General features: G+C 39.8%; 1 protein-coding gene across 3 annotated transcripts in view; it reads right to left on the bottom strand.

Moving 5' to 3' along the window:
• LOC146570025 (alanine and arginine rich domain containing protein) overlaps positions 1-8,572 on the bottom strand; it is a 29,611-nt gene that overhangs the window by 1,893 nt on the left and 19,146 nt on the right. For all 3 annotated transcript variants that reach the window (XM_085282788.1, XM_085282789.1, XM_085282787.1), the window contains 15 exons: positions 7,236-7,410; positions 6,590-6,736; positions 6,007-6,469; positions 5,222-5,727; positions 4,950-5,102; positions 4,649-4,824; positions 4,367-4,460; positions 4,233-4,259; positions 3,751-3,828; positions 3,453-3,587; positions 3,249-3,361; positions 2,640-2,781; positions 2,210-2,500; positions 1,653-1,888; positions 1,278-1,509 (listed from right to left, as the gene is read on the bottom strand). In XM_085282788.1, the coding sequence (XP_085138914.1) occupies positions 1,278-1,509; positions 1,653-1,888; positions 2,210-2,500; positions 2,640-2,781; positions 3,249-3,361; positions 3,453-3,587; positions 3,751-3,828; positions 4,233-4,259; positions 4,367-4,460; positions 4,649-4,824; positions 4,950-5,102; positions 5,222-5,727; positions 6,007-6,469; positions 6,590-6,736; positions 7,236-7,410 (2,968 nt within the window). The remainder of the gene's footprint in view (positions 1-1,277; positions 1,510-1,652; positions 1,889-2,209; positions 2,501-2,639; positions 2,782-3,248; positions 3,362-3,452; positions 3,588-3,750; positions 3,829-4,232; positions 4,260-4,366; positions 4,461-4,648; positions 4,825-4,949; positions 5,103-5,221; positions 5,728-6,006; positions 6,470-6,589; positions 6,737-7,235; positions 7,411-8,572) is intronic.

Here is an 8,572-nt window from a genome sequence, read left to right as displayed (position 1 = left end):
GAAGCTACATCTTTGTTTTATACTGACCAGGGTTGGATATATGCTGGTAATATTTATGCCTGTCCTACCTCCTCAGAATGCAAATACAATTGTTAGTGTGTTGTTGTGTCAGACAACAAATTGGTACATCTTATAGTGACTGATTATTCATTTGATCATGATCTTTATGATTCTTTGTATCTTAATCGGCTGTTTCTGTCCTTTATCACATGCTTGGAATAAGGTGCTGTATGATAAATACAGATCATTTGGGTTTCAAAGCAAAATATACTCATATAATATTATACGAGTATGAAACAAAGAGCCACATTATCTCTAATCTACTAAACAAATAAAGAGCAAAGAGAAAGTCCACTGAAAGCAAAGACGTTTAAGATGTCTGCTGGCATACTGACTTACTACAGTCACAGCTCACAGGTAAAATTAAACGATTTCTATGATTTTTTTTTTTTTTGTAATTTTTTTCTTCACATTTTTGAAACCCCAACACATTTTTATATTTAAGCATTTACCCTGGTAATATTTTTTGTTTTATTATTTTAATGCTATAAAAAATACTTACATTTGACATAACATATTTTATATTAAGGTATTTATAAATACCTTAATTTTCCTTTACCTTTCCAAATAACCCATAACTGGGTAAGGGACAGAGACATTCATGGAGAAATCTCAGTGGATTTGATTTTTTTTTTTTTAAATCAATTTTCCCTGTGCTGATCCCAAACATTAATGTTTGCTAGGAAAAAGAACCATAGTAATCCCATAAGCAAGATAGAGGAAAACAGTAGCCAACTGGACTGAGCTAAACACATCTACACACCTTATTATGAGTCTGGTTGAAGAGAGGAGAGGTGAGAGACAGACTTTTGAGCTAGAAGCTAAAACAGTGAGAAATAAAAGAAGATTAGATGTAAAGTACTTTAATAGTAGCTAGAGACAGAAATTGTGCAAGAGGAGGAAAAGAACAGAAAAGAGGAGAAAAGAAAAAAAATAAAATAGCTTTAGATCTATAGGAATGTTTTCTCTCAATCTAAAATACTTGAGATAAAACACCTAAACAGCCAGAGATGTTCTCTGCAGTTATGACAACATAACAACACACTAACATGGGAAAAAGCAACATTTCTGAATGCCGGTAGTTACAAAATAACACCATGGATGCCATGACTATGAAAATGAATTGGCTCAATATAGATAACTAGTCTACAGAAAAAAAACAATTCCCTGCAATCGTCATGAGTGAGTGAGCGCGCACATTAATGATTAATGCAGACCTTGGCTAAGTAGTCCTCCACCCTGCTGTTCTGTCCCTCAGCCACAGGGTTGAGGAGAGAGAATCCCAGACCAAGATTCCTGTTGAGGGGCCCAAGTGAGGCTCCATAGTTGGCTGGTGAAGCCAAAGAGCTAAAGTCAAGCGATGGCGCTCCAAGGCTGCCATTTGTGATCAGTGACCTGCTGCGCTCATTGAGCAACTTGGAATTGGCTTCTGCAAGCCGACTGTTGGCCCTGCGGATGGAAAACAACAAATTCAAACTCCCTGCATGATCACACCAGCTGACTGCATCTACTGATTTTATGACATATTCAGCTTTAGACACAAGCACTGATTTTGAAAGTATCACATGGAACATCTGGTAAGATTTTCTGACCTCTCTAATTTAGCAGCCAGAGACTTGCGTAGGTGCAGTTCTTCTGTATATAGTTGGCGGAATCTCTCAAGCTCTGTGCGTGTGGACTCGCGTTGGTTAACGCTCTCCTGCTGGGAAGTGCGGGACCGGCCCAATTCCCCCTCCAGCTCCCGGATTCGCTGCTCCAGCTGAGAGCGCAGGCTAGCTTCATTGGCAGCTTTAATCTGGTCGAGAGCTTCCTGTGATGCAGCCTGGGACTGGAACAAAAACATAAACAAATATTATAAATCAGATCTCTAGGCCATGTATTTTTACTTTTTTAAATTAAATATTGGATTAAATAATATATATTAAATAATAACTATATCATTCTTTATTTGCATAGAGTTTCACTTTTTATGGAAACTGGATACAATGGACAGGCATATAGTAATCACAGAAACCATGTACATATGTCATTCACACACCAGCTACATTATCATTATCACTCATTCTAATTGTATTATGCTCATTTTTAAAATGTATTTATTTTAAGTTTTTGTATTTGTGTTCCCGTTGTGCATGCTGTAGCTTGGTACCTGGAGGAACAGGTTAACCTGCTCCAGCTTCTGTTGTACTTCTTGCCGAGCCCTTTCCTCTGCATCGCGCCGGTACTGCTCCAAGTGGCTCTGCTCAACCTGAGCAGTCTCCATTCGGCGTCTTAGGTCCAGTACCTCTTCCTCCAACTGCCTCTTACTCCTCTCAAGCAAATCATTACTGTGGCTCATGCTCTTCAAGGAAGACACCTGATCCTTGAGCTCCTCGTTCACCTTCTCTAGCTGTCTGCGAAGAGATGCTTCCTTCTCCAACTGCACCTGCAAATCGTCCACCTGAGGATAAAGGAGGCCAATGTTTGACAGCTGATGTATAAAGCTACATGTAGGAGACTGACACTAGAGCCATAGCACGTTCTGTAAGATATTGGGTAATACTGGAAAGGTTTAAATCTGCTGTGTCAGATGGACAAACCCTGTCTTTCATTCGCCCCAAGTGCCCCTCAGTGTGTCTGCCCAGATCCATCCGCATGCTGCTCATAGGAGAGCCAAACTCAGCACCACCAGCGTCTTGATCGCGCACTCTCTTTTTTGCAGTCTTCAATAAGGTTCGCAGCCTTAAATCCATAAACACAAAGTCAATTTCACATAGAGAAATAAAGACAAAGCATTTATCAAAACAAACCAATCCAATGATCTGACCTAAAACTGAAAATGACTGCAAACATCAATTAAAGCATAAACTTCATTAGTGAGTCATTTAAGTTGTGATTTTCTTTTTTTAAAATCAGGCCAGTTATCATACAACAAAGTTAAGGTAACTGTATCCCACAAAAAACAGATGTTTAATACAAACTCAAATACAAATCATAAATCATCAGTTAAAGAGAAAGTCTTGTTATAAAAATACATTTTGTCTGGGAATTTAAAAAAAAGCACATCCTTACTCCGAATACAGACACTGGTGCACCACAGTCACAAAAGCAAGGAAAGGCTGCAATCTACTGGATCCTAGGTGTACCTAAACAGCACAATAAGGCACTGCCAAAGGTAAGGAGGGCACGAGGAGAAAGTTAGGGGTCACCTGTACATTTCTTTTTGAAGCTCCGTGTTTCTTTTTATCTCCTGATCCAGACGAGTATCAACAGCTTTCTTCTGCTCTGCTATTTTCTTGGCTTTCTTCTTTTCGATCTCCATCTGCAACACAAACAACAGCCAGATAACTCACGAGTCCTAGATCTCAGTTTTCATAACATTAGGCTGTGTACAGAGGTGTAAGCTTGCTGGCCTGGCTGTTCAGTTCTCCTTTTTCCTTTTCAAGTTCTGCCAATCGAACTCCCAACTTAGAGCGACCCTTTAGCTCCTCCTCCCACAAGGCCCGAGAGTCCTGGGCTGTGTGAGAGAGCAAGCTCTGCTTCTGGACCTGAAGAAATAAAAAAGACAAAAAAATATATATCTATTAAACAGGAAATCTGTAGATGGGAGCTCCTGTACGTACGTACGTATATAAAGATTTTAAAAGAGGACTAGAGTAAGAAATTGAAAACAACTGTTTTAATAGTGAGGAAACAGAATATGCCACCAACCTCTCTATTCAGTTGGTCTTCCAAGGTCATCTTACTGCTTTGGAGGTTCGTAACCATGTCCTCCAAGTGACTTCGAACCTACAGAAATGAAAAAAAGCTTCTTAAATGGACACTAATGATGGATTTTGGTTTTCTGGTGACACTGTTACACTTTTCTTCATCATTTTGGAAAGGAGAAAACTAAAGGAAGTAACATGCACCATGCAACCCAAGAATACACAGAGTGGAAAACCCCACACACCGAGTAAAGTGAGAACATTTTGCATTAGCATTTGTTTTTCAGACAACAAGAAAAACTCAACAAAACCAAATATATTTCTTCTCTATTTGCTTATTTTTGGATTCCTGGTGTAGCAGGAATCCTCATTAAGCACCAAAAAACTTCATCCAAATACAATCTGATTTCATTACTTATATTATTTTGGAAAGTATAAAATGTGATCCCACACAAGAAAAGCTAAGTCTACATCCACAATACCAACCCCTCCTCCAGGTGAGCAGCCAGATAGCTGGAAAAAGATTGCAAACCTTAAAATACAATAATGATCCACTGCAAAAACTAGTAGATATGGCAAATTATGAACACCCTGTGTGTGTCAGAACTTTGACTACTCACCGCGGCAGCTTCCTGAGCTCCTTTCTGCAGTGCATCAATTTTGTTGGACTGTTGCTTCGCAGCAGCTTCTAGTCTGGCATTCTCAATCTCCAGCCTGACATGACATAAAAGATATGGCTGAAGATGCTTCTATCAGACAGAATTAAATTATAATATATATTTATTTATGTGTGATAAGGTTGGCTTGTTCTATAATACCAACTATGTTATATTTAATGTTTGCATGTGTGATATCTACTGAAAACTCAAATGTATATCTGGATAAGATGTGTTGGTAAGTACCTCTGCACAGCATCCTCCAGCTGTTTGATCGTGGTGTCAGAAGCAGCTGAGGTAGACAGCGCCTCCTGGAGTTTCTGAGCAGCAGTTGAGAGTTCCTTTTCCCTTTCTTCCAAACTGCTCTTCAGGCTGTTAATACGTCTCTCTGCCTGTACATACTCATCCTCACTTTCCTCCAGCTGCATGACAGAAACCGCATCCACATCATCAGCATCACCACACCATTGCCCTATACCCTAAAAATATAGATAATAAACCATCTAATTTAAGTCAAAGTTGAGTTGGCCTCATTTCCCACTAATACCTTTCCTTTGAGTCTATCCAGGTCTTTGAGCAGCCGAGTCTTCTCTTCCTCCAGGTCATTGCGATAGCGCGTGTTGACCTCCAGAGAGGCTTCGCTCATTGACAACTTTTTGAGTGAGTCGGCGAGTTCCTGCTGCAGCTGCCTCAGACTAGTCTGTGCACGCAGAATTCAGAGAAAGGGAGGTTTTGAAGAGATGCTTTAATTGATATGTGGAAGAAAGGCTAAAAGTGGTTCTGGAGAAGGAGTAAGGTCTTTCTTATTCTCAATCTTACCTCTCTTTCATTCTTGTCTTCCTCCAACTTGTAGACCTGATCGTGGAGATCCACCGCCTTACTGGCGAGCTCCTTATTTCTGTCCTCCAGTAACTGTACCCTCTCTTCACAGTCAGAGCGCAGCTTGGACAAAATGTCACTGAAGCGCTCTTGGGCATCTGTCACAGCACGCTCCTTTGCAGCACCTTTGTTTTGGGCCTCTTCTAGCTGTTGTCTTAGTAACATGGCTTCGCTCTGCGTTTGAACTAGCCGCTCTTGTGTAGCCTCTTGACGTGCTTTGTTACAGCTGACCTCCTCCCTGTGAGTCTGCAGAGCCTTTTCTAGCTCCTTGACACGAGCGACTGCCTGGTCCTTTTCCCGCTGTAGCACTTCCAGCAGTACGCCCTTCTCCGTCAGCTGCATGGTGGTACGATGAACTTCATTTTCCATGCTGTTTGATTGGGACTCTGCCTTGGCCAACTTCTGGGACAGGCTACTGACTTCCTCACGCTGACTGGCTGATTCACCTTTAGGAATAAATGCAAGAGACAAATTCAAAATACCATGTGAGTGAATCCTCTTACTGGTGTAGATTAATTGAAACAGCTGTCTCTAAATAAAACCTGACATATTCATATTCTGCTATTGCAAATGGGTGTGCCATAAGAGTGGTTCACATGGTTCTAGGAACAGAATGAGTCTGACAGAAAGCATAAAATACTTGCCTAGTTGACTAAATGTGTGTTTTTAAAAAAAATCTAATTTATAAAATTCTGTTGCTTGGTGATATTGATGGTCTAACTAACCAGTGAATCTGTCTTTGAGACGCTGAAGTTCCTCTTTCTCCCGGAGCAGAGCCTTCTCAGTTTCTGACTTAGATGCGAGACAAAGCTCGGCATCCTTTACAGCTGCAGCCAGACGAGCACGACTCAATTCAACCTCCTCCTCCAGTTTTTCGCGAATCTGACGTTCGTTTTCCAGACGGGACGTTGTTATTGCCAGTTCAGATTTAAGGGTTGTAACCTGGTTTTTGCAGTTGAACACAACTTGGGCCATGGTTTCATTGTTAAGCTGGGATTCCCGTCGTACCTCTTCAAGCTCTTCTTTCAGTATCTCCCTCGCCTCTATAAGATGGCTCTCGTTCAGACTGCTTTGAGTCTGCAAACGCTCAAAGTCTGTCCTCAGGAGGGTGAGCTGCTCCTGTAAGGAAGCGGTCTGCTGCAGTAACTCTCGCTCCCTGTCACTGGCTTCAGTGAGCTGAGATAAGACCTGTGGACGTCAGGATTTCCAAATGTATTAAACATTGAAATTTTTTTAAATCCTTAAGACATTTAAACTAAATTTTCAAAACCTAAAGGCAACAAAAAAAGGTTCTAAAATGATGATTACTTCACTGCTTTTGATCATGTTTCTTTTGTTTTCCTCCTCTATCTCTTGGTTCTTCCTCAGATGGCTGCTCAGAAGATTCTCCTGAAGGGTGCGTGCACTGCGCTCCTGAGCCAGCAGTCTCTGCGTCTCATTGTGGGCCTGTTCAAGCTAGACAGGTGACGTGTCAGACAATAAATAAATACACCAATAATGTAAAATACTGAAAGTCATTATTACAGCAACATTAATTAAAAAAAAAAAAATGTTATTAATTAGTATTAAAAATAATACCATGCCAATTACATAATCATTTGAAAATAAAAGTAGATCTGAAACAAAACTAAAACAAAAGAAATACTAAGAACTACCGCTCACAATTTACCGCCTAAATAAATAATAATATGGTGCAATATGTCATGTTTTGTTTTTTAATTAGATATTTAATACTAATTTTAAAACCTTGTAAGGACAAATTCATGTTTGCTATATCCTGATATGTCAAACCTGAAACAGTGTACTTTTTTTTTCACATGATTGAATTATGGCTTAAACAGTTAATACAATGACAACGGTAGTAAATACAATACAATAATTATAATGAGATAAAAAACACATTTTCACAGTTTTACTTTCACAAAAAAAAAAAAAAGGAATTTAAGAAATGTACCTGTTTCATGTTGTTAATGAGTCTTTTAATCTCTAGCTCGAGGTTCATGTGCACCTTCTGCATTTCCTGAATTTCTTTCTGATGTTCCTCATCCATCCTCCTCATCTTATCGGCAGCAGTACTGTACTTCATGGTGGTGTGGCGGTGATTCTCCTGTTCTTGTTTCAGCTGAAATCTGCACAATGTGTCAGTCATAAAGTTCAAGTCAGCATTATCAAAATAAACAGTAAGAACATTAAAAAGATCGACAAAGCTGTTCATGTTGTTCTATGGTCAAGACTACCTGCTGAAGTTCACCCTTAGCATGTAGTATACAATCTGATCCTGACTTTGAACCCCGCCTGCCTTGTGTGCCTTATACAATTCAATTGTGGTACAATATTGCCTCAACACCAGTTTTTGTTTTGTTTTTGTTTTGTTATTGTCTTATTTGTTTTTTTTTACTTTACATTGGACGTTTATGAAAGTTTATTAAAATGCTTCTTTACATGCCAATGAAGGTGATTTATATTTTTCTGTAGGTGATTATCTGGATGGAAAAAGGTGTGTATGTGGGGGGGTTTGTTTCCCTGTCAGCAACCCCATGAGCTGAGATGGCACTGACTAGGACTGGGTATCCTTACTGATTTCTAGAATCGATTCGATTCTGATTCACAAGGTCCCGATTCAGTCCACGATTCGATTCAACTTTGCCTCAGACAGTCTTATCAGAAGTCATTTAAATAAATTAATTAATTAAAAAAAACAACTGCGGCTGACAGCGCTGTAAACAACAGTAGACTGGTGGGTAAAAAGCAAGCGAATAATGCAGAAAACAAAAATTTGAGATGGTAAACTGTTCTTAAATTACACAGAGAGAGAAAGAGCTGTGCCAAAACAGCAAAAGTAAGAGGGAACTGATGACGATGTTTACGTGAAGCGAAATGTGAAGCGTAGTTTTGCTTCTTTTGCTGCTGGTTCAGTGAATTTTAGTTGGAGAGCGACAAAACCTGCAGCATCAGAATCTGTCAGATGTCGGCGTCCAGCACCGACGGCATGTCTGTGTACGGGGCGTCCCGTCAGGTGAGAAAGCTGACATCTCACTGGTTTTGATGCGTTGGGTGCGCGCTTTGTATCTTTTTGCAGATTCTGTTTTCCTGCTCTCATTTACTGTTTCAGCTGTTTGGTGGTTGTTGACATAGTTTTGTGAGGTTTAACCTGAGAGTCTGAGTGTCGGGGAAAATACATTTATATTTAAAGAAGATTCAGATTTAATGAATTGATATCGCATTATTTAAGCTAAAATCGATTTTAAATCAGAAAATCGATTATCAAAACCCACCCCTAGCACTGACCAA

This window comes from Mchenga conophoros, linkage group LG7, assembly GCF_057382185.1.
Source record: "Mchenga conophoros isolate Kocher_MC1m ecotype Shallow Benthic linkage group LG7, M_conophoros_male_GT1.1, whole genome shotgun sequence".
Lineage (NCBI taxonomy): Eukaryota > Metazoa > Chordata > Actinopteri > Cichliformes > Cichlidae > Mchenga > Mchenga conophoros.
This window is presented reverse-complemented; position numbering and strand designations above follow the sequence as displayed.